The sequence below is a fragment of the Homarus americanus genome, unplaced genomic scaffold, assembly GCF_018991925.1.
Source record: "Homarus americanus isolate GMGI-L3 unplaced genomic scaffold, GMGI_Hamer_2.0 scaffold39675, whole genome shotgun sequence".
Taxonomy (NCBI): Eukaryota; Metazoa; Arthropoda; class Malacostraca; order Decapoda; family Nephropidae; genus Homarus; species Homarus americanus.
In genome coordinates, this window is record NW_024736071.1 from 15,156,614 (window position 1) to 15,183,905 (window position 27,292).

The 27,292-nt window shown below is 38.4% G+C and overlaps 2 protein-coding genes across 2 annotated transcripts; both read right to left on the reverse strand.

Moving 5' to 3' along the window:
* Positions 1-3,488: 3,488 nt before the first annotated feature.
* Positions 3,489-4,451, reverse strand: LOC121871712. Its single transcript, XM_042374125.1, has 2 exons — positions 4,366-4,451; positions 3,489-3,744 (listed from the first exon to the last, which is right to left on the reverse strand). The coding sequence occupies exons 1-2, from the start codon at positions 4,449-4,451 to the stop codon at positions 3,489-3,491; spliced, it is 342 nt and encodes a 113-aa protein (XP_042230059.1).
* Positions 4,452-6,184: 1,733 nt separating this feature from the next.
* LOC121871812 lies at positions 6,185-8,564 on the reverse strand. Its single transcript, XM_042374314.1, has 2 exons — positions 8,462-8,564; positions 6,185-7,119 (listed from the first exon to the last, which is right to left on the reverse strand). Exons 1-2 carry the CDS (start codon positions 8,471-8,473, stop codon positions 6,433-6,435), a joined length of 699 nt encoding a protein of 232 aa, XP_042230248.1. The 5' UTR covers positions 8,474-8,564; the 3' UTR covers positions 6,185-6,432.
* Positions 8,565-27,292: the final 18,728 nt, after the last annotated feature.

Consider the following 27,292-nt stretch of genomic DNA (forward strand, 5'->3'; position numbering starts at 1 on the left):
TCTGTGGCACAAGGCCGTTGCCCGCCTCCTTAGAAGGCTCTTCCACGAACTCCCATGTATAATTTTATTTTTCTTGCAATTCTTTCACCAGAGTATTAGTTGCATTAATTTTCACATTGCTAAGAAATAAGACAACATTTGCTATTTTCGATATATAAAATTATACATTTTTTGAGGGTGTGTTGGTGTTAACGGGGTCTGGATCGTGTGTGACGTGTGAAGGGTGAGGAACCACGCCCAGATCTGCCGCCACCTCCCAGTGCCACATAACTCACCCAACTTTCTCGACAACTGGGCTCTTGCGGACTGACCCACGAAATTCCGATGCCGTCAGTACTACAGCAAACCATCACTAGATTGTCCTCTGCATAAGCATTCCATCAAGAACCGTTCTTTCGCTAGCCACCAGAGGGAATCTCGTGGAACTCTTAAGACTATCACTCTCACTTGTAGTTATAATGCACGAATACACTTCAAAGGAGAGTACTCTGAGGCCAGTTTACTCCTGTTCGATGATCGTGTACTGACACCTAGGTGACCAGTCATGGAAAGCTAAAGTTTATTCAGCACTCCATTAAGGAGATAGAGTGATCTTACTGCTTTTATAAAATTAGGAGACACGTGATAGTGAACGTGGCCATATTAAAAGTAAATATGGCCAGGTTAGAGGTGAATGAGAATGCACAGTGACAGTGATTGTGGACATGTTAAGAGGTGAAGGAACACATACAATAGGCAGTGAATGCAGCTAGAAAGTGAACAATGCCGTGGGTAGGATAGCGAGGACATCCACACTGAAGCTGTATAGCGTCAGGTAGAGATAAAGAGGGATAGATCACATGTTCCTTATCTTTGTAAGCAGAGTCATAAGAGTCACTGTGAACATCGTAGCTATAAGGATCCATAATGTGGAGTATACGTAAGTACTATTTTAGACACGTTTAAAACACCAAGAGTGACCACAGAGCTTAATGGAAAACCTGAACATCTGAGGGGTAAAATAGTGTTGTTTTAATTCATACTTTCATGAGACAACCTTCCTCATACTTCCTAACATCAAGAGAGTAGTATTATCCTACTGTTACATGGTGCAAGGCAAACTCCTCTTGAATGTAGGGCAGTGTGTTGGCAATCTGGGTATTTGTGCCACTCTGGTCATATGTTGTCTCTACCCTTTGCTGTCTTCTAAGTTAAAATTAAGCAGATTTAATTTTTGCGTAAACCACATGTTAATGACTTATCTTTGTGACTTTAATTTTGTTTAATGTGCACTTGTTAAAATAAAAATTGATGAGTCATGCTAAAAACCATAAAATGACTTACAATGTGACTACTGGGGTAATATTGGTGCTGATGTGCGTATCGTTGACTGGTAAAATATATCCAAGTAAGTCCAGATAATGTTGAGGATGTGTTGTTTACATGATAGAGGCCAAACGCTCAAAGAGTATATAAAGGGAGAGCTTTAGTGAGAATGAAAAGCTGACGAGCTGAATGAATACTGCAGATGAATGGTGAAAAAGAGTGATAGTATGAGAATAAGAGACATATAGAAGTAAATAGACGTTGATGAGGAAGACGACGTAGAAGAGTGAACAAAAAGCAGAATAAGAGAAAGAGAGTGATTTTAGAGTGATTGTTTGATAGAAAAGGAGAAAGTTATTAAGAGTAGGAGGAGAACAATAATTCAGCAAACCAAAGCGAAGAGAGTAAGAGAAAAACCGAATGCCATGGAGAGAAAAATTAAAGAGAGAAAGAGAGAAGATGACGTAGGCACTTAGGTCCACACTCGAGGTCACTTGGCTGGTACCTGAGTTCCCAACACCTGCAACAAAGACTGGTCAGGGGGGAAGGGTGCCAGGGAGTATCTTGTAGTGCCTCGTTGATTTATGATGTGGTTCAGACAGGGTCTTTAACACCCGTAGGTTAAGAGGGAAGCCTACTTTCATTATATCTAATAGTACATGAATCCTTATATTAGTACTACCATAGGTCAGGTGGACGGTTTCATAGTACTTGATAGTACCTTGTTAGTAAAAGACAAGATAAAGATCATTTGTGTGTTACCCACACGTCGAGAGGGGCATTTTAATTGAACCTGACAGTATTTTGTTATTGATAACCTGTCAATGGGTCACTATTTATGGGTACGGTGGCGAGATGGTCATTCTATATTGGATTATCAGGTCACTGATCCTAATTAATGATTGACTTGTGAACGCAGCACCTAAATGACGTCATGATGTCGGTACAAGTGCAAGTGATGATTACAGTTTCGCTTAAGTAGATAAACCAATAACATTGCTGGCACGAGTTATTTAGCGTAGTAATAAAACATAATAAAAATAAGGTGAAGACAAAAAAAAATGAATATAGTAAACTGTATAAATTTTCTCGGCTTTGATTGGTTTTTATTCATGAAACATTTTTGTATATTTAAATGCGATTAAGGACAAACTGTGCTAGTAAAAAATTATGAAGATGCCAATAATTAATAAAAAATCATTTACTTTGCAGCTTCCAAAGCATTGCTAATAAGGTCGTTCTCATTAGCTATTAGTATTTCTTTATCTTCCTCGGCCTGTCATTCTACGTTACTCAGTGTTGTGTTGTCTTCAGTACATCATCTCTTCATCAATTTACAATTTGTTTTCATTATATTCGATAATTCAATGATTGAGTTGGTATTTATTGATAAGATTAAGAAGAGAGACACAGCAGGTATAGTGTAGAAGTAATAGAGTAAACGAGAGGAAGACAGACGTAAAGTTAGGATAAGAGCAGAAGAATAATACGTTGTAAAGAAGATGATTTATGAAGATATGATGGAGAATTATTGATAGTGAAATATATGCACACACACACACACACACACACACACACACACACACACACACACACATTTATGACTGTTGCGCCGTCCGGGAATAATTTAATAATAGGTTGAATAGCGGACGGGTAAAAAATTGTTCCTGTGGTGTGTCCTCTACTGTAGTGATCCGTTAAGATTCTTGTTTTTGTATAATTTCCAAGTCATAACTGATATTCTTCTAGCTATCCTTGCTTTTTGTTACACTTTGCTGTACCTTGTCAATGTAAAACCATTCGATGAATTGTCGTAAAGGAGTGTTGGAACACCATCAGTCATATTCTAGCGGAGAGAACTTGAATTGTTCCATCTTGACTCCTGTAAATACGCACCCTATCCTTTTCTTCCCTAAAGAAACATGCTCTTCCTCCTTCCCTCCCTCCCTAAGATATCATAAGGGAAATAACGAAAGAAGTTCTGTATTTAATTGGTAGACATGTTTATTATGGTATGTTTCTGATAAATTTCGATCTGGTAAAATACATTCTAAGAATACCACTGACAATGATCTTCATAGAACGACCGACTAGTCTCATAAACCTTGGTTTACCTGAATGTTGTAGCCGTCAGAGATGATAGTACCTCCCTCTGGTGGATATGACAGCTCCTAAGATGTTACTCAGGGTTTGTGGAAGAGGGTGCCGTTGCTCCTGAGGTAGCCAGATGGCCCGTCAAACTGGATGGTGACGCTAGGTTTAGTGAACTGGATGGGGTTGCCCTCAGCAGTGACCAGGCCAGAGGGTTCAACTACAGAGAGCGAATGCTTGATACGTGGGTTCACGATCCTCAAGTCGTCTGTGAGCTTGAGGTTATGGTCAGACTTGCTGACCATACCAGAGGTTCCGATGAGGAGGTTATCATGAGCATAGTCATGGCTGAGAAATGGTCAGTGCTACCATGAGCATGTAAGGTGCCAGAGTAACCAATGTTGCCCTTGGGCAGACACTATACCTGCACTGTGCTTGGTGCAGAAGATCAAAGTGGATGTCGGAGGTGAGTTGTACGTTTTGACCAGACATGATAACATTGCTAGAAGGTTTTACCAATGCGATGTCATCTCAATAGTGCACTTACCAATATTTTCATGTTTTGTTCGTCTAGTTGATCCCAGAACTCTATTCTGCATGAGTGACTTCTGCGGGCTGCATGGTTGTGCTGAGCTGCGGTGCAGCTTTGGTTTATATACAGTACTCCTCTGCCACCTATCGCAATCACAACCCCAATGTCTTGCCCAAGCTGTCCCCAAAAGGCATAGAACTGGACAACAGTTATATACTGCTATGGCTCGCCTTAAGTAAGGTAGACTTTATGAAATACTCTTTCGGTGTTCCCAAATACTCAGTCATGGCCGAAGATTAAAACCCTGGGCGAAAAGGACCAACAGAAACACCGAGGTGAATCTACCTTATTTACCTATATTTATCTCATCAGTCTATACAGGATGCGAACTTTCAGATACAAACAATACCTCACTGGTCGGGAATCGAACCCTGGACCTCTGCGTGTGGGAGGGCTGTAGAGCCAAGAACCCATCGATACGGGGTTTGCTATATTGAATAGGCACCTCGGGTGTCCACGTCATGTTGCAGTAAGGGGCAGAGAACGAGATGTATCTCCGAAGATGTCCTGATGCTCATGGAGAAGACAATTTGGATCCAACAAAAGAAGATGGGCCATCAACAATTATATCATCCTCTCCTTTGGCTGTTACCAGTGCTACATTATTTTCATTAATCACATCCAACTCCTCACGATCCATAGTATAGTACTTCTTCAAGAGGTTTACGTGAAAGTAACGCATTTTCTTGAGCCTCTCTGGGGTTTCAGTGAGACAATTAACATCCCCAACACACTGTACTACACAATACGGACCAGAGTACTTAGACTCTCCAATATCTTATTATTAATTTCCTTCACATTCTCGAGCAACAAGACCACATAAGAAATACTTTAGAAATATTGCATATTACAACAGGCCAAAAGAAAGAAAAGAAGAGCCAAATATTAACTAATATCCAATTCGCTTCCAAAAAGTATATAGGTGTTAAGACAAAGAATGAAGGAACAATATTAAAAAATTGGGAATAACTCCAATTTTGTCTCCAGGAGAACTTAGAGGATGTCCAAAGTCAAATATGTGTAGGAGTCATGGTGAGAAGAAACATAACACACTGCATACACTGATATATGTAAATCTAAGTGGAGCATGTCGGGGGAATGACTCCACCCTGTCGCCGGGAATGATTCTATCCTGCCGTTTGAAAAGATTTTACTCGACCGCCGGCTTTTTAGATCTGTAATATTTAATAATTTCTTGTCTTTCTTTATCCCTATACGTTGTGGATAGTGAAATCCTCTAATCTTTTTTGTTTTCATATATTTCATTATAATGTATTCAGATATAACATCCATGGGAATATTACTTGGTTATTTTGAGTTTTTATTTAAATTTAATTACAAATATGTTGTAATAATGCCTGATTAACAAGTATGTAAAACCATTGTGTTTGAATGTAGTCGGTACACTTTGAAAGGTAATTTTTTAGATGAATTTCATGTGGTGAAAATTATGTGGTTTACTGAAGTATATTTGTTGACAAAGTTGCTCTCAACACCCTGTCCCGAACATATTCATAACATTTCGTTTGCTTTGATGAGTTTATGACCACAATAGATTCTTGGTTACGATAGCTTGATCGCACCTTGACAGGTTCAAAGCTGTACTATGAGCGACCTTTGAAATCCTTCACGGTGTATGTCCTGCGTCATGTTCCCGAGTTCACCTGAAGCTGACATATTCATTTCACTCATTAAGGAATTACACGCATCGTCCTCTGCGCGCATTTACGAAATTTCTCATAAATAGAGACCTCAAGTATTTTTGTTGGGTAGATATTTAAGAGATGACAGCCTTTTTTCAGGGCACCAAGAAGGAGTGTTGTAGTCTATACAAGTATAATGTAATGATGTTTTGATGGTATTTCTTACTGTATGATCATTATTATTCAGTTTCTCTTTTTTTCGTGTCCTCTGTGGGGGACCGAATTAGATATATTGTAAATGTCATTGAATGGTGATAATTGTGGTGATGGGATGATTATGACGGTGGTGATTATGATGATCAAGGTGTTGATAACGATGACGGTAATGGTGATGGTGGTGGAAGCAATTACTATTAATTTTCATTCACTAAGTGCAGAAACAAATGGACACCATTTGTTTCTCTGGAAGGAGAACGTGATGTGTTTGTCGTTGTCTTCCACAACAAGGTAGAAAGTTTAACCTCCGGGAGATGTAATGAATTAGAGTCAAGGATTGTATGGTTAAGACTTTATTTCAGTGTTCTTCTCAACAAAATTCTTCACTGTAAAACTTTTGGCAAAAACTTGAATTGGTAAAAATAGAATAAAATATTTTGATGACAATATTCACAAAGGTCTTAAATTTTTATGCTGCTGCAGTTTTACATGAACAAGCGTGCATGTTTAATGACCAACCTGGTGTTTGTTTTACAAATTAAGAAGACCTCAAGACTAGAGAGTAGCTTTAAGACGCCAGGCAACTCATTGCAGCTGGATGTTCTTGCCGTTGGAGAGGAGGATACCGGAGGGACCAACAAGGACCACTTTCACTCCGTGCTCCAACTGGATCTGTTGACCATCAGAGGTGATGATACCAGACTCACCTATTACATGACGCTTGCTGCGCTTCTGGACGAGGGTGCCGTCGCTCATGACGTAGCCGGAGGGTCCTTCAAGCAGGATGGTGACGCCTGGCTTGGAGAACTGGATGGGGATACCTTCAGCGGTGATCATGCCAGAGGGTCCAATTAAAGGGGCCGAACGCTTGGTGCGGGGGACAAAGTGGAGGTCATCAGTGAGTTGGATGTTGCTGCCGTCTTTGGTGACGATGCCGGAAGGTCCAACCAGAACAATGTTGTCGACCTGATCCTGGGTGAACTGGACATTATTACCGTCAGGGCGGACAATTCCTGAGTGACCGATGACACCTCTCTGGGATACGAACTGAGGCACGGGCACGGGGGCAGGATGGGTGGCCACGTGCAGGGTAGCCTCACCGTGAGTCAGCTGGCGGTTATTCCCAGACTTGGTAACAATGCCGGAAGGTCCTATTAATGCGATATCATTGGCGAAGTCGTGAGAGAACTGAGTGTTGACACCATCGGGACTGATGATTCCTGAATGCCCAACCTGTGCGCTGACGCCGACGGCGAGCACACAGATAGCTGCCTGTGGTAGAATTATTTTATCAATAAATTATATTTATATATACATCAACGAGAATCTAACAATGATAATAGTACAAACACTTCTACGAACATTTAATGGTTCTACTTCTTTTTTCTATCACTACAACTGCTAATGTTATTGATATTGACGATAATTACAATAGCCATCTTACTGTATTTTTTATTTCTGGTCTCCGCATCAACCAACAATATAAGCATCTAAATAATGAATGCATATATAAAGACAACCATCGCGTACTTCTTCCTTTTCTCTGCCCCTCTGTACATCCTATATGTTAATATCTATCATTTATTCTCGTTCTTATTGTATTTCCTCCCCTCCTACAGTAATGTATTTATTCTTGAGAACTAGGAACATCCAGAAAGAGCGACAAGTGTGTAAAAAGAAAGAATAATAATTAATTCATTCATTTATGACTTCAACATTCTTCAGAGTCGAGATTCATGAATGAATAAATAATATGCTTCCATGAACTCACATAAAGTAAAGATAATATAAAGATTAATGAAGTTTTGATCCCGGGTTTTTAATATTTCCCATTTTTTTTAAGGTCTGCCGAGAGCTCCTGACTGAACAGGGGGCCTACTTCTTTGTATCCCAACCTATCTTAACTATTAGATTTGAGGCCTAGTCTTAACAGGGACCCCAGTCCAAAAGAACAACAACCCTAATAGACTCCAAACATAATGGTTAGGCTATTGTCTATTAGGACTGAGGACCACTTGACCAGCCGAACTGATCAAGACATACCTGTACTTCAATAAACATCTGAAAACTTACTAAAATCATGATCTGAGGAAACATGAGACTGGTAAATAACCTTAGAAAATATTAAGGTAAATATATTAGAGTGCTTAAACTTTGATATCTCATATAATTATGAGGGTGACAAAGAGTGTCAATACAAAAACTAAAGAATTTTGTTTTAAATATATCAAAGTATCTCTCATGATTACATTATTATGCTCACTGCCATAAGAACAAGAAGGAAGAGGATAAATAAATTAGTATCTAGAATGACAAATTACTTTCATATGATCCAATGTTTACATTTCTCTCAGCTGGAGAAGAATATAACTACATCAACAACAAAACTGTACAAAATTTACCTTAGCTGGGGATGACTTCATCTACATCACCTTACCTGAGGCCAGTAAGCTAACTAGAAAGTCCATGTCTAGAAAACTAAAGAAAATAAAAGAAACATATTTTTTCTAGGTATTTGTATAGTGGCCAGGAGGAACACCTTAATATGGTACCTGATCCCAGTTGTTATGTTTTACTGTTAGTGATATGATACAAAATATAAAGAATGATTTACCAGAATCTTCATGTCTAGTTTGCTTATGCTGGTCTGAGAACTCCACAAGAGGCTTCTGCGACCCGGATGGTTGTGTCGATCTGTGGTCAAGCGGTGGCTTTTATACCGCTCAACATGGTGAGCATTGTGATTCCTTGGTCTGTGATTGGCTAACGATAGTGTCACCCCTCACTCGCTATTGGTCAAACTTCAACCTCTTGTGTTAGATTTTGTTCCACAAGGCCGCTGCCCGCCACCCTAGAAGGCTCTTCCACTGCTATCATACGACTCGGTGATCTGTCCCCCACCCAAAGAACTCCCAAGTATAAATTTATTTGTATTGCAATTCTTCATCAGATTAATTATTAGTTTCATTAATTTTCACAATGTGAAGAAATACGATATCGTTTTGTATTTTCGGTAAATAGTATGATACATTTTGTGAGGGTGTGTTAGTTTTAACGGGGTTTGGTTCGGGTTTAACATGTGAAGGGCAAAGAACCACGCCCAGATCTGCCACCACCTCCCAGTGCCACAAAACTCCGCCCAACTTTCTCGACAACTGAACTCTGGCTGACTGACCCACGACATTCAGATGCCTGCAGTACTAGAGCAAAGCACCTCTAGATTGTCTTCTGCACAAACAGTCGACCAAGAACCGTTCTTTGGCATGCCACAAAAGGGAATCTCATGGAACTCTTATCAGTTTTACTCTCACTTGTAGTTATAATGCACAAATACACGTCAAAGGAGAGTACTGAGATGCCAGTTCCCTCCTTTTCGATTATCGTGTACTGACATCTCAGTGACCAGTCCCACTTGTTAAATTTCATTGTACACTCCATTAAGGAGACAGAGTGATCCTACAGTTTTTATAACAGGAGGACATAAACGTGATAGTGAACGTAGCCATACTAAAAGTCAATATGGCCAGGTTAGAGGTGAATGAGAGTGCACAGTGATAGTGATTGTGGACATGTTACGAGGTGAACGAACTCATACAATAGGCAGTGAACGCAGCTTGAAAGTGAACAATGCCGTGGGTAGGATAGCGAGGACATCCACACTGAAGCTGTATAGCGTCAGGTAGAGATAAAGAGGGATAGATCACATTTTCCTTATCTTTGTAAGCAGAGTCATAAGAGTCACTGTGAACATTGTAGCTATAAGGATCCATAATGTGGAGTATACATAAGTACTATTTTAGACACGTTTAAAACACCAAGAGTGACCACAGAGCTTAATGGAAAACCTGAACATCTGAGGGGTAAAATAGTGTTGTTTTAATTCATACTTTCATGAGACAACCTTCCTCATACTTCCTAACATCAAGAGAGTAGTATTATCCTACTGTTACATGGTGCAAGGCAAACTCCTATTGAATGTAGGGCAGTGTGTTGGCAATCTGGGTATTTGTGCCACTCTGGTCATATGTTGTCTCTACCCTTTGCTGTCTTCTAAGTTAAAATTAAGCAGATTTAATTTTTGCGTAAACCACGTGTTAATGACTTATCTTTGTGACTTTAATTTTGTTTTATGTGCACTTGTTAAAATAAAAATTGATGAGTCATGTTAAAAACCATAAAATGATTAACAATGTGACTACTGGGGTAATATTGGTGCTGATGTGCGTATCGTTAACTGGTAAAATATATCCAAGTAAGTCCAGATAATGTTGAGGATGTGTTGTTTACATGATAGAGGCCAAACGCTCAAAGAGTATATAAAGGGAGAGCTTTAGTGAGAATGAAAACCTGACGAGCTGAATGAATACTGCAGATGAATGGTGAAAAAGAGTGATAGTATGAAAATAAGAGACATATAGAAGAAATGAGAACTTTTTGCTAAGACGTTGACGAGGAAGACGACGAGGAAGAGTGAACAAAAAAAACCAATAAGAATGAGAGAGAGAGATAGGGTGATTGTTTGATAGAAAAGGAGGGAAATATTAAGAGGAGGAGAACAACAATTCTGCGAACGAAAGCGAAGAGAGTAAGAGAAAAACCGAAAGCCATGGAGAGAAAAATTTGAGAGAGAAAGTGAGAGGATAACGTAGGCAACCTCCCTGATGAACAGAGGCAAAAACTTAGGTCCACACTCAAGGTCACTTGGCTGGTACCTGAGTTCCCAACACCTGCAACAAAGACTGGTCAGGGGGGAGGGGTGCCAGGGAGTATCTGGTAGTGCCTCGTTGATTTATGATCTGGTTCAGACAGGGTCTTTAACACCCGTAGGTTAAGAGGGAAGCCTACTTTCATTATATCTAATAGTACATGAATCCTTATATTAGTACTACCATAGGTCAGGTGGACGGTTTCATAGTACTTGATAGTACCTTGTCAGTAAAAGACATGATAAAGATCATTTGTGTGTTACCCACACGTCGAGAGGGGCATTTTAATTGTACCTGACAGTGTTTTTTTAATTAATTACCTGTCAAGGGGTCACTATGTGTATGGTGGCGAGATGGCTATTCTGTATTGGATTGGCAGGTCACTGATCCTAATTAATGAATGACCTGTGAACCTAGCACCTGAATGACGTCATGATGTTGATACAACCGCAAGTGAATGTTTACAGTTTCGCCCCTGTAGATAAACCAATAACACAGCTGGCGTGAGTTATATAGCGAAGTAATAAAACAATAATAATACGGTGAAGACAAAATGAAATTTGAATATAGTAAACTATAAATTTTCTCAGCTTCGATTGTTTTTATTAATGAAACATTTTTGTATATTTAAATGCGATTAAGGATAAACTGTGCTAGTAAAAAATTATGAAGATGCCAATAATTAATAAAAAATCATTTACTTTGCAGCTTCCAAAGCATTGCTAATAAGGTCGTTCTCATTAGCTATTAGTATTTCTTTATCTTCCTCGGCCTGTCATTCTACGTTACTCAGTGTTGTGTTGTCTTCAGTACATCATCTCTTCATCAATTTACACTTTGTTTTCATTATATTCGATAATTCAATGATTGAGTTGGTATTTATTGATAAGATTAAGAAGAGAGACACAGCAGGTATAGTGTAGAAGTAATAGAGTAAACGAGAGGAAGACAGACGTAAAGTTAGGATAAGAGCAGAAGAATAATACGTTGTAAAGAAGATGATTTATGAAGATATGATGGAGAATTATTGATAGTGAAATATATGCACACACACACACACACACACACACACACACACACACACATTTATGACTGTTGCGCCGTCCGGGAATAATTTAATAATAGGTTGAATAGCGGAAGGGTAGAAAATTGCTCCTGTGGTGTGTCCTCTACTGTAGTGATCCGTTAAGATTCTTGTTTTTGTATAATTTCCAAGTCATAACTGATATATTCTTCTAGCTATCCTTGCTTTTTGTTACACTTTGCTGTACCTTGTCAATGTAAAACCTTTTGATGAGTTGTGGTAGACGTGTGTTGGAACACCATCAGTCATACGCTAGCGGGAAAACTTGAATTGTTCCATCTTGACTCCTATAAACAGCTTCCTATCCTTTTCCCCCCTAAGAAACACGCCCTCCTTCCCTCCCTATGATATCCTAAAGAGAAAGAGAGAGAGAGAGATTCTCTGTAGTCTGTGCATGTAATTCCATAGAATTAATAATAAAGTCAGTTAATACATTATAACATGATCGCATTTTCTTTGTCTGCAGTGTATTAAAGGCTATTGCAATTTTTTGGCACCTAGCCTTGTGAATCCAGTAGTACGCGTAAATGCCTTTCCACATTGTTGTTTCCCTTTTCCCGTGTGATTTTACCAAGATATATATATATATATATATATATATATATATATATATATATATACACACACACACACACTCTTTATTTCTCCATTGTTCCATGTCCTTTGGCCTTTATCAGATCACAATAGTCCGCCCTAGGAAAGACCCTGACAGGTAAGGGAGAGAGAGAGAGAGAGAGAGAGAGAGAGAGAGAGAGAGAGAGAGAGAGAGAGAGAGCTCGGTAGTGAGGGGTAGGTAGTTGTGTTAATTAACCTTTGGCTTATGTTGAACACGTAGTGCTGTCACTACAGGCCTGTGGCAATGTCCGTGTGTGGATGATGTGCTAGAGCCTGGACAAGGGAGAGCGGTATGATAATTCACAGCATAATAATTAGTCCATTGGAAATATACCCGTAGCATATGTTACTGCTTTTGACAAGTAGAATGTTATGGCAGATGTTCAGAAGCAACGTTAGAAAATAACTTCTTGTCGGTGAATATTGATGTACTGTAGATGTGACTTTGTTGATCCACTAATTAGAATGTACAGCTTAATCAATGAAAACATGTCTCTATGAATTAATGAATGGTGAGGTTTTAATCTTGACCTGTTAAACTGTTTACAAAGATTTTTAAGAGTTTTTCTAATAGGAACTGGATATAATATCTGAAGTTCTTGAATATAAATATTTAATCTCAAACAAGAACTATTTGGTTCTGATCCCTCTAGGTTGAACACGTCTAAGACAGTGCCGTGTTCACTGTCACCAGCACTGCACCAAATGCTCACACACTGTACACACTAATTCATTGCTTGCACAGAAAATCTCAGTATGTATTACTGTATAGGAAAATTATTTGACGTTTATAATGTCTACTACATCATCTTTGTGAATTATTTGCAAGAAAACGTCTTATTACGAGATAATGATAGGGGTTTCGTCATTAGATATCTGTTCGGCTGTGTCATGATCGATGGATCTTATATAATATATTGGAGAAGTGTGGCAGTCGACAGGTAGGTGGTAACACTGCTCTCGGGAGAGGGTGACGCTCGCCAGGGGGATTTTATATCGCACCCATAACCAGTTCTCCTGGCTGACTCATGCCTGGTTATCATTTGACGAAATTGACGAGCTCGTTAACTTCATTGATCAGTTTAATTTTTTAGTTTGAAGCAGCGTGATGAGGTCAAAGTCAAACTTCATCGATAAATCCATCCTCAGTGGTTCCCGAAGTATGGAGACGAGAAGCAGTATTCGCCTTGTCATTCATAACACCATGCTGTCTCACTGCATCATTACGTCACACTTGGTAATCCCGGTCTGTCCATCCCCAACCACCACGTTACAAGTAGCTCTAACGACTCTATCACTACAGTGAAGATATTTATATGTGGTGATTGTTTGTAACTCTTATTAGCACTAAAGGAAGAACTTCAATTCCTTAATTTCTGATAGCTGTGTAGTGTATGGCCCAACTTGAATACATGCTTAGAATACCTTAGTTGTTGATGGACAGAAATACATGTAAACACCAACAACAGCGGCAGCATATACAACTACTAGAGCCACTCTGTTTGGGGGCTTAAAGATCAAAGTTCAAGGTCACAGCTTTGAAAACACCACCTAGAGCGTGTTAAAACTACCCTCGAGTACATTTTAGTTTACACTATTAATTGTATTTATATTAAAAATAATTGTTATTGTTAAATATATGACCCCATTTCCTGTATCCCTTCATTCAATTTTATTCACATTGTCACCCTTTACCACAATTACGAATACACGTCATCATCACACATTGCGCAGCATTACGAATACATGTCTCAACGGTATGTGATCCTAAACATTCTATTTTTTTCAACTCATTTTTTCAACTCAAATCAATGTTGTTTATAATCTAGTTACTCGAATGTATATTACTGAGATAAATATCATTATTATCACTATTGATACTGGGTAAATTGTTATTGATTTTGATTAATGAGTTTACGAAGCAACTTTATTATTATTATTATTATTATTATTATTATTATTATTATTATTATTATTATTATTATTATTAATGCGCTCTAAAGAAACAACAAAATCCAATTAACAAACATTCTTATACTAAAATGAACAAAATTTAACTGAACTAGCAATATGCCTGACTGCCGCTCTCTCCTCTCATTCATATAATCCCTGTGATAGAAAAATTACCATAATTTTACTCTAGCGCCACGTTTAAGAAACTCATCCTTATATAAAGATCGAATTATATTTTTTACTCTCATAGATAAAAGCTTTTCCATATCGGGATACAAATTATGTTGGCAGGGGCATTTGAGAGGTGATATCTTCTTGTTTAGGAGGAGGTTATACCAGAAGATGGGAGTATTTACTGCTGGTAAATGTTTTTAAAGGAACCATCTAAGGTTTTGGGAATGAGGCTCCCGTTGTTTACCTATTTTTAAAACGCATTATATTGATTGAGGGATCTTATCTTTTTAATCTATAAATGAGGCAGTTTGTTCAGGCATTTAGTATAGAAATTTTGTGAGGAAGGCTTTTGTAGCGGTATTTTATATACTCAGGAGTGCATTCACAAGACATTTAATAAGTACATTTAATTTTTTACGGGAAATATGAAGAAGAAAATATTTGGAGCATTTATATTAATCTCGGGGATATTATGAAGACATTTAACGTAAATATTTTGCTAACTCAAGAGAACATTTGATGATTTTTGAGGACATTTAAGGAGGGAGGATTTTTTTTCTAGATAGTGGTGCATTTAGTTTCCTCTAGAAATTTTTTGTTTAATTTTAGTAGTTTAGTGGAACAATCCTTCATCTATAACCTGTGGTCAGTAAGACGAATATCGGTCCAGCTTGGTGCCTTTAAACGAGTATTGGTCCAGCTTGGCGCCTTTAGATGGGTATTGGTCCAACTTGGTGCTTTAAGACGCGTAATTGGTTCAACTTGGTGCTTTAAGACGAGTATTGGTCCAACTTTGTGCCTTAAGACGAGTATTGGTCCAGCTTGGTGCTTTAAGACGAGTATTGGTCCAGCTTGGTGCCTTTAGACGAGTATTGGTTCAGCTTGGTGCCTTAAGACGCGTATTGGTCCAACTTGGTGCCTTTAGACGAGTATTGGTCCAGCTTTGTGCCTTAAGACGAGTATTGGTCCAGCTTGGTGCTTTAAGATGAGTATTGGTCCAGCTTGGTGCCTTTAGACGAGTATTGATTCAGCTTGGTGCCTTAAGACGCGTATTGGTCCAACTTGGTGCCTTTAGACGAGTATTGGTCCAGCTTTGTGCCTTAAGACGAGTATTGGTCCAGCTTGGTGCCGGTCAGAGCAGTGAGGGCGGTGCTGTTGATCATGAGTTAGAGGCTGAGTATAAACTCTAGGGGAATTGCCCATTACCTGTCGGGGCTGATACACGGTTATAGCTCCCTGGACCCCCTCGGTAACGCCACCCCCTGTAATACCTTCTACTGTTCCTCCGCTCTCACCTCTTTATGAGGACATTTAAGTTTTGCAGACATTTATAGTAATGCGATAACACCTTGAAAGGCTACCGTATGATTCTTGGAGACATTTACAGTGAGATATTGAATGTTCATCCTGTCAACTCGTTATGAGGATATTTCAGTTTTCCAGACATTTATGGTAAGATAATACTGGTTCTTGAGACATTTACAAGGATGTGTTGAATGTTTTTTCTATCAACTCATAGAGGGCAAATGTACAGGAACACTATGGTAACATGATTTTCATAGGGAGTTACAATTATTGAGTGATACCTTGAGCATTTCTGTGGTAAAACACAAATAGTACTCCTTTCATATCTTATTTATATACTGTAACATGATACAGTCTCCATAACTATTTTACCAGGATCTGTTTATATCACTTAAAATATTACTAATAATTGCAATAATACATAAGTACTTCAACTCTTACTTCAGTCACGTTATTTTTAGTAAAGTATATGCAACAGAATTAACGCAAAATGAAAAATCATGAAGATTATGATATTTTGTAAGTCCCTTTGTCTTCAGGCTGGAACATATAAAACAAAAATCTTTGGAGTGCCTACAAGGATATCACCTTTAATACTTCACCACAATATTCCTCATCAGTCTCTTCACTTGTTGAAAACCATAATTTTTGTCCGTGGCGTTAAATTTGTTCAATTTTATAAAATCTTTAAGATGTAGCCTTAAAATGTGACAGGTATATTGTCTGATTTTTTTTCCTTAGCTTTGACTGTCACTTATAGCAAGTTATCTGTGTATGTACTTACTTGATGCTGTATATACTAAAGAAACTTTTACTTTATACTTCTATTGTTTATAACACAAGTAATAATAAGTTTAACATAAACAGTGAATAATGAGTAAAAATAGATATGAAAATGTACACATCAGATGACTATATTTATTTCACGGGAGCGATAAATTTTTGGAAGATATTTCTGAAGTTCTTCGAGAACTCTGGAGATAAAATCTTTTGTGTTATAAACGCCTTAATAAGCTTGACAAATTGATAATATGTTTATCTCCAGCACAGAATATATAACTATCTCACCTCGACAAAATTATCTTCTTTTAACCTATCGTCTCTTTTTTACGCTTATACTGTACACTTCATAGACTCATAGAGATAGTAGATGATTATGTGACCGTTGTGATAATGCTAAGAGCTACATAATTCTATATAGTCTTATTGGTAAGAAAGACTACGACTCTTTTTCTTAGAATTTTAAAAGTTGTCTAACATAGATTCTGATTTAATGATCTTAGCTGTTGGAGATCTAAACACTTACAAACAACAAGATCTAAACAATGTCTTCATATAGATTTGGTACACCTTCGTAACACTGACCCATAATAATAAACCGCTCATAAGTCATACAGTTTATGTAATCAAAACAGTTCATCTAAATCACCTTCTGTAAGGAGGAAGTAACCATTGTATTGTATTAACAAATGGGAGCCACACTAATGTTTACTTACAGCGCTAACATGTATCATTCCCATTGTCCAGCAGTAGCCCAGTCATGCTCCGTCAATGTTATCTGATGGCGGGGTGCACTACCCGGCCCTAACTGCCCTCCTGCCCGCCCGCTTGCCCTTCCCACCCAATTTGCGTCTCCTCTTGGCTATCCAGTCTGCGTCTCCTCTTGCCCTCCCTCAGTCTGTATCTGCCTAACCTTGTCAACCGCAGCTTGAATAAGGTCCTGCCCGACAGCGATATAAACGAGTTACGAGAATTAGTCTAGTCTGCATATACTTTACTGTATAGCGACGACAACTTAGGCGGCGGTAATCTGACAAACCGTTTATCTACCAGTTAAGAATGACGATACAGAGGGAATGCACTTAACGGAATTACTTCTATAGTTTCCATGTTAGATTCATAGAATTATGGTAAGAATTAACTTTGTATATGTCTGTAAGTCTACAAAATTCTGAAATTGGATTTAATATGGAAAAAATTATGTATCAAATTTTTCAGAAAGTTTCAGATATTCGGTAAAAACTCATATACAAACATTTGCTGACAGATTTCACATTTTATTCGTCAATTCAAAACTGTCATTCCATCGTGTTAAATATTCAAATCAGTTGACACCCATAGAAGCCAACTATAGTACTGTATATGAGACACTAATGCATATTACGTTTGTGATTACTTTTTTTTAGCACTTCAGCTCTCATATTTAGAACTAATAGATAGCTTTTTAAACAAATTCTCTGAATCTCCTGATATTCACATCACTACGTTCAAAACGCAAAACACCGGCGCTTCAAAACACCAGCCGTCCAGTGCATCGGCTGCTCAGTGCACCAGTGCACTAACTGTTCAAATCACCAGCTGTTCAATACATTACCCATTCATTTGACCAGTCTGGAATTTTTAGTATACGACATTCTCTGTCAATCTCGTTTACCTTACCTGCAACCCCATCTTTCTCACTATCGTAAAGTAATGGTATTCTGTTAATATGTACAGTGCGTGTGTGTACCAGATTACTATCATCTTCTCATTATATCTCTGTGTGTGTGTGTGCGCGCGCGCTTTCTTCTGCCGCTACGAACCAATAAACAGCTGTCCTCATCATGTGAAGTCCATATCATATCGCAGAAACAATGATGACTCATTTATACTTTTCAACAACCACTTGCTTATTCAATTGTTTTAAGATTATTTACATTCAAAACATGCAAATGTCAAATTCACTTGTGAGGCAGAACGAGATTATGAAGCAAACAATATTCATAAATTGTGTTCTTCGACACGCTCGTTTCTAAATGTAATGGTGCTTTTACTAAAAGTGTATCCGTAATTCTTTTACCCTCAAGCTATACAAGATAGAGGGTGTAAACAGTAATCAACCGCCGCAGATATAACATATTTTCGACTTTTCTTATATTTGATGCGGTATGTAATCATCTATTGAACATCTATTGAATGTTCTTGAAGAAACAAAACGTATTAAATTAAGATTCCTGTGGTAACTTTTTGTCTGTTAAGTTCTTACTTTTTGACATCTTCTGAAGTACTGTGTTTGTAACATATCGAGCCAAACCTCTTCTTCAACAATAATTTACTTAATACAGGATGTTTCAGACGAGTAATGACCTTTTTTTGATATTCAACGTAAACATCAAGTAAACGTCTGAGTGATATTAGCAGGTGATTCATTAAAAAGTAAATATTAAGAGTCTGTTGTCCTTCAAGTGTTACAAACATATTGCAAAAAGAAAACAATGTTCTGTTGTGAACTTCATGTCGCCACGTTGATTGCAATGATTTATGACAATATGAGTCCTCATAAAGCAACAAAAGAGCCTCAACAAAGGGTTCCGGAATCATATGAGGTTCACTCAGTGTAAGAATTTATATTTTTTCATGGCAGTAAAGGTTTGGATGCCAAATGATCGAAATTCGATAAACAGTTTTTCGCCCGTCAGGGCGTCAACAAACGGTGTCCCATAGTGAACGTGACATTTCATTTGTGCAATAATTGGCCGGTATGTAGTGACCTGAGTCTTTACTGTTGAGTTTTATACTGTATGAATAGGTTTATCTCAGTTTTATTTCATTTTTATCTCCCTTTCTCTCTTCCAGTTTACATTTATTTGCGTTGACCCATTCATTGTACAATACTCGGATATTATATGAGCCAAGCTTATAACGATAATAAATCTTTGATAGAAATGTATGAGTGGATGTTTTTATAATTAGCCTGAATACTGAGTAATGAGAAACATTTGTTTATCTCTCTGGGTAATAATAATAATAATAATAATAATAATAATAATAATAATAATAATAAACGGTTTATTAATAGAGTAGCAGCCGGTGGCTGAAAATATATAAACTTACATGTGATTTTGACATAATTATATACGTTCAATACATTTACAGGGCTGTACAGTACATAAATCAGGAGCTGTTTATTATTTTAACAATAGATGGGATGGTGCTATTCTTATATTTATCAGTGCGGGCCCTTATGGGCTAAATTTTGTTGTAGTGGCGGACTGCACGAGGTGGGCGGGGGACTGCCGGTGGCAGCAGGTGGCGATGACAAGGATGGTGCAGTAGTCCACTGCCAAACCCTGCTACTGCGTGGTGGTGGAGGTCACTGAGAGATGGCATTTCCAGGGTGGAGAGAGCGTTGTTGTAGCCGGAGTAGTCTGCGCCGAGCATGATTGTGCAGGCCCTCTTCTGTACCTTCTCTAGCTGACGTTGTTGGGTAGAGTTGAGAGAAGACGACCAGATTGCTGACTCATATGTTAATTTGGGGAGTATAAATGCATTGTAGATAGTCCTCAGCTCTGGCGTGGGTGCCAGAGCTGTGTGTGTGGACTAAGAACGTCAGTCTCCTTGCCCCCTCTAGCCACAGTTAAGCACAGAGTGTCAGCAACATCCCGCTTCTTGTTGACTCCTTGATACCTTTAACAGCTCGGTCACTAATATATCAATCTGCTACCATCCTGTATCGTCTTCATTCATTCTCAAGTGAATGTTTTGTAAATGAACGGAACTCCATTTACGGAAAAGTAACAAACTGTCACGGCTTAAAAAAAATGAGCAATACTAAGTGTACTTGAAATACTTTAAATGGAGTTTAGTTACTAAATCTATCATGCTGTCATCACATGCAAATTATGGTTCCTAATATATAACTAAACCCTCGACTTTGGTAATTTATGGATAACACTCACAAGCCTCACTTCGGGTTCTTCAGTGTCGTAAACCTCGATTATATCCTCTCTTTCCTCATGAGAATTCCTGTTATCTGCCCCTTCGAAAATACTCATCCCAAGGACAATAGCCATCTCCACTGATTTCATTTCACCCTTTTCATTCGTCTGTAGCAATTCTTTATCGTGAGGACAATGTTTGTCTTCACCGATATCCCCACATCTTCCCAATCCTCTTTATACTCATGTTATCGTATTGTGTTTCTCCTGCAAATTCACGCTGGATGCCAGACAAGTGGACACCGAGGCTCGTACCCCGTTCCATCTCATCCGACTTACCAGACGAAACCGAGTCGTTCCTTTGGTGCGTCCAACCCCAATCCACAATCCCTCCCCTCCCTTGATGGATCCTCACCCGACTCTTTGAAAAGTTTGACACAACCACCACACCTCTGCTCCCTCTCTCGGCCCTTCAGAGCCGATGATATTATATACATTGGTTAACGTAAACATTCCCAGGTAATACCGATACCTCCAATTGGAGCCCTTCGTTCTCCCGCTTTTTAAGGAAGGTCTAGGATGTGTAGAATATATCGTTATTGTTGAAATGTTATCCATGAATTGTAAGGATTAGAAGTCTTTTGAGTCAAAATTTATGTGAATGTTATTGAAAAAAAAATATTCAAAATAATATTGGAGTAAAAAGCGTTTGAGTTAAAACTTATTATTGAATTATGTTGATTATGGTGTCAACTGGAGAGAGTTGTAGAGGGTTTTGATGGAATTTGGTGGGCGGAACGACGTCGGAAAAAATAAGAACTTTTATGCAGTATATATTAGTTAGAAAATACTAACAATTAGAGGTAATATGGAAGGACAGTAGAATATCCCGAGAGAGTAGGATTCATGCCTTAAGAACTGAGTCACTGATTAGCACATTTGGCCTCAAGGATTTATTGGAGTAGGTCCCACCCACCTCAATGTTCCCGTGACCTTTACACAACCTGCAGCGCCACAAGACGTCGAGAACTTCAACAATGCTCAGAGGTTGGGTAGTGATAGTGTTTAAGTGAGGTAACGAATTTCCATCAGAGTGAATATAATGTAAAAATTGTATAAGCGCATTGCTGACAGGACCCGAGTCCTTTTGTAGTTAACAATATACCCGATAACATCGCTGCTGCCGAGGGTTCCAAACTACTGTACAACTTCAAACCGAATTCAATTAACTACAGTATACCAGTATATCCGTGCTGGGGCAAGAGATGGCAGTAGGATTAGCTGATTGTAAAACAGTGTCAAGGAAACCTATGTAACTACTCCATTATATATATATATATATATATATATATATATATATATATATATATATATATATATATATATATATATATATATATATATATATATATATATATATATATATATACAGAGAGAGAGACTGTAAAATCTGTTTAATGAGAGACAAAAACAAACTTTAATAAGGAACTCCCATGATTCGGAGTACCTCACTACTGACTTTAGCACTCAGGTGTGTTACTGTCTCTCTATCGACAGATATGAGCATAGGATGATACAGTAGTATGTCGTTCAGGAAACGGCAACTACCACCTTTGCTTTTTACAATGGAAGTCGATCGGTACCGTTTCTTCGCTAATTATCGTAAGGTTTTAGATGCACTAAACAACTCTATGAACGTATTTCCTGTCATTGAGTCATTGATTATGATACCGAAAGAACTTTTTACCTTTTCTGGCCATCACTGACCAGCCGTTCCTTATTCGGTTTTGCTTTATTCATTTAGTAAAGTTTTCTATTATTTCGCTAAATATATATATATATTTGCAGAGGAACTAAATCAATAAAATAAGAATACAAAATCTAGGATTCCTACAGCGGCAGTTTAAGCTTCATTATTTAAAAGTCTTAGGTCTTGGTGAGGCTGAATACCAAATAGATGAGTCCCCCTCAGCCGCCGCCCATGGCCACAAGGGTGACTGTGTCTGTAAATGTCAGGCTGGTTTCTTATGTACAGCTACTGTTCAGGACTCGCGTACACACGTCCCTGATTCACACGTCTCCCTCAACATCACTGTTCGTTTAGTGTTAGCAGTTATGTTGAATTATCGTATCATTGAAATATGACCATGCGTGAAGTCTCCCGGAGAGCTTGAGTAAGACGCACCTTCACTTCGTCTTGCTCGCAGTTCTTATCCCGTCGCATCCATCTTTTTGTAGATCTATGTACCAAGCATCTCTGTCCATCTGCCTTAGAACGGGTTTAACGAGTAGGTGACTCTGAATTTTTTCAATGGTACGTCTTCATGCAGGTTACTGGCTCCGAGGACCAGCATTATTTGCACATCAACTGAAGACGTAAAACTGTTAGGGGCTACCGAGAGGAAAGCAAATACTGTATGTGAATATAATTTAAGTCTTAAGTCTAAAATTGTATTCAGAGATTAACTGTAACAAAATGAGGCAGTCGGTAAATATTTTACAAGAATTAGTTCATCGTCCTTGCCTTCGGTTTATTACACACACACACACCAACACACACACACACACACACACACACACACACACACACACACACCTCTTAAAGCTTACAAAGAGAGAAAGATGAAGCCCTTGAGCTGCTGCAGGTTTTCACAAAAACTGACACATAGCCTCCGGAAGGTCCTCACCATTATACACGTCTCCGATAGCACCCTTCAAGGCGAGTTCATGCGAGCAGACATTGTCAAATAGGAAATTGCTCTCCGATGAATAAATCACCATTTATGAGTTTACCATGACATTCGGTAAATTACAAGCCATAAATGGAGCAAGTGAACATGCAATCTAGTCTCTGATAAAGTACATTATATACGTTGAGCAATAAATGGAAATGACAACTCACAATAATCAAAGCACAGGGCACCGGAGCGCCAACAGAACAAGTTTACTGTCATAATATGAGAGCAGTTGTCAGGTTCCTTCTGTGGTCAGCTCCTCCTGTGGTCAGCTCCTCCTGTGGTCAGCCAATCCTGTGGTTAGCCACTCTGGTCAGCTCCTCCTGGTACACCAACAGGTTATAGTAGCAGCATCACAACTAGTGACTGATGAGAGACAAGATGGGAGACAGCCAATGGCAAGACTGTTACCGTTTGTCTCAATAGATATTGTGGCCATCTTGGGTTAACGAGGGAATTGGGCAGTCGTGCGAAACCAGCCTGACGGATTGTGGTTAGTCACCCGTGTCGCGGCGGGAACACAATATTGTTCTTGGTGATGTTGGCTTTAAACCTCACCAAGAGGAGGAGTAGGTTGACGTACTGATCCTGGTCTTTCTGAATCCCCTTAATAAGATGGCGCAGTACTTTGTGTGTACCAGATGGTTGATGTATTAGTACAACTGAGCGGTGGTTCTTACTGTAGAACAAAGTGGTCATGCGGATACCACATTCAGCAACGATATCCATCCGCCAAAACTAAGAGAAAAATAATAACTTTTAAGCGTTTACCGGGCCCAGAAGGTAATAATATCAGGTAAGAACTAGACTTCTTGGTTGTCGATGCAAACTTGACCTTTGATGCTGTGATTAGAATGAAAAGAAACTTTTCTGTCTGTGAGAACTTTGGTGTTTTTGCAACTTCACTTTTATCGGTGTATGGAAACTCGTGTAAAAGTTAGTAAACTAGCTTCTTAAGAGACAAACACTCCACAGCATATTCCCCGTGTTTTAAAAGTATAGTAATAAAAGAATAGTATCATGAATCTCTGTCGACCTTAGTGTAAAAAAAGAACAATATGGTTTTGAAGCGAAAGACCGAATAATGTCAAATCGTTTTTTATGTTGCGAGTTGCGATATGTTAACTGCCATGCTTGTCACAGCATAAAACGTACTCAGTTTTTACACTATGTCTGGTAGAAATAAAATAATGTTGACAATGTTCTAAATTCACATGTTAGTTGAAAATATTTAAATCAGTAAATATGAACAATGATCACCCAGTTATTTCATGCATATAACATTTATTTCAAAAATGAATTAAAATAAGCCTTTACAGCACAGGTAAGGTATTAGGTATATAATAGTGGTATTGCTCAAATTTATCAATGGTCAAGAGGTCAAGATTGATGCACTAGTTATGAACGTTAGAAATCCGCACATAGTGACCGTGTAGTAGATAATACATCACTACTTCGTATATTCTTAACAAAGTATTAAAGGAATTTGTTGTTGCAATGGCTCCACAGACAAGCACTCCCTAGGGCTCACTGGTCATGATCCTCTGTAAGTTTCGTGTACCTCAGACAAACTTGTGGTCCCCGGGAAGGTACTAAACTTTTCTGCATTTCCAGAAATTCCTACCGAGGGAGTGTTTCTTGAACCGAGATGTTCGTAAGATGCTTACCCCTTGTCTTAAAGGTTGCTGGCATGCGGCCAGGGGCGCCACGTAGCTATGAATGGTTACATTACTGTATAATAGAGGAAATGAAGACCGCGGGCTCCTGTGTACCGAAGGCTTAATAATAAATGCACTACTCGTATATCTGTACTATGACACTAAATTCCACTTCTTATTTTAGAAATCGGTATCAAATAGTAATATATATATATATATATATATATATATATATATATATATATATATATATATATATATATATATATATATATATATATATATTATAAAAATATATAAAAACAAAAACCTACTCCCCCGCCCTCTTAGTTCTTCACGTCCTCGCCAACAGCATCACCTCACCTCACTGCATGAAATATTTACGTCTGTATCATAAGCCTCCGCTCATATTTGCTCCCCACAACAACAAGCAGAAGAGCGTCTTAATTACAAAACATATTGCTCATGCATAAATAACCAAGGTGAATAACTAGCGCGGGACAACAAGGGCCTGAGGTTAAAGTGTGAGACTTAAGGCATGGGAGATGAAGCTTATACACCTGTCGCTATTACTGGGTGTAGTAGGAGAGTCTTGTTGTGTTCACTGGGTGATAGAACTTATTTATCAACTTATGACAAAAGGATATATATATATATATATATATATATATATATATATATATATATATATATATATATATATATATATATATATATATATATATATATATATATATATATATATTTTATACCGGTCGGAATTTGCTGGACTTTAATTTCTCACTTGACTTGGGGTTTATTAAAATTTAATAGATGGTAAAGGCAGTGGAAGCGCCCCTTTGAGAAAAATCCCGAACCAGCACAAGAACACTTAAATCTACTACACAAAATGAACTGTCCGTGACCCGTGGAAGGATAGCGTCTGTGACTGGGATGAATGAGACACACTGTAAAATTTAGACACTTATATTCCCTCCAACACTACAAACACAATCAAATAATGGTACACCAATATGCGCACCTCTTAACTTAAACTTAAAACACTACTCTGGGGAATAAAAGTTATAAATGACATAGAAATTATTAGAAACACAGGCAACAATAAATTTGAAGTATTAAGAAATGTTGCTTGCACACATGAAACAGGCCTCTTAAGGGCTTTCACAAAATAATATCAGTCACTTAGGAAATGGTATTAAAAAATAAGAAATTAACTACTCTACAATGAATAGGCCTTAAGGGCTTTCAACAAAATTATAGCACCCCAACAGATGTACACTTCCTAACCTAACCTAACCACTACTCTGGGGAACAAGGTTATACCTGAGATCAGAATTATGAAGAACAATTAGAGGCATTAAAAGAATCAAATCACAGTATCACTCTGGTTCCACTTAATGGCACAAACATTCAAAAAACACTACTATCAAAATTATTTAAGAAATATTAAACTACACACGTCAAGATAATATCAGTCTGAGGAATGGTGTTAACTACACCCGTAATAAGGAAGATAAAATGTTCCTCTAGGTATCTCCTAGAATCCTAGACTCACGGTCTCAGTGTGTGACCATTAATATACTCAGATAGCCCCAGTGTACTCCCAGTGCGTCCATGGGCAGGAAGAGAGTGAGCCAATCAGACCCTGTGCAGTTGAGAGGAGCTTTAGCTTCCCGTTAGCAAGAGGGTTTCACTAAGCGGCTCTGGACAGTGGTGTTGTGAGCCGACGTCAGCTGGGCACCCAGACGGCTAGATTCCCTCAAGAGATCCTTTGGTACCCCGCTAAACAGTGACAGGCCTACTCTGATCGGTCCAATGGCGACAATCGCCACCCTCAATCATCAACGGCAGTCTCAAACGGCAGTCAATCTCTCGCAGTCAACTCCGGTCAACTCCAATCAAGTGGGTTCTGACGGAAACCTTGTTATACTGCAATAGCGCAGCACAGGTGACTAGGCCACGTGACTATTTCTGATGGACGCGCGGAACGTCTTGTCTGTGTGACTGCTCTCCGGGACTCGGCTAGCCAGCGTTGCTCTACCAAGGCGCTAGCTTGGGCCTACGTGATATATTTACCGCCTAACTAATAACTCCTTGGGACACCCGTAACATTATTCAGACTGCTAAACGATCTATAATAATTTCAAATTCAATAATAGTCCCTTAACTTCATGAATCGCATCATTATTAATTCGGTAAATTACATTTAATATCATATAGGCCTAGTTCCGCAGTCTCTCGCTACGAGCAGGCAGCGCTCCCTCCCCTCAGATGACCTTGAACGCTCAGTATCACTCATGGCGGGGCATTTGAAATTACTCTGAAATTTCTGGATATTACATATATATATATATAAGCTGAAGGTAAAAGAGTGATTTAAGTACACGAACTTTGACTGATAGACGTATTTATTTACGTTAGCTGGGATGAGAAAACGCATTTAGTCACATTAAACTTAACATTTATCTCAATATGAGTCTCTTAAATTCATTCTCACAATACTTAGTTTTGCTACCTT

Coding starts and splice junctions, on each gene's coding strand:
- LOC121871712 (XM_042374125.1), bottom strand. CDS start 4,451: ATGACGTGGACACCCGAGGTGCCTATTCAATATAGCAAACCCCGTATC. Junction 3,745..4,365: donor CAGCCCTCCCACACGCAGAG/GTCCAGGGTTCG, acceptor ACCATTTCTCAG/CCATGACTATGCTCATGATA.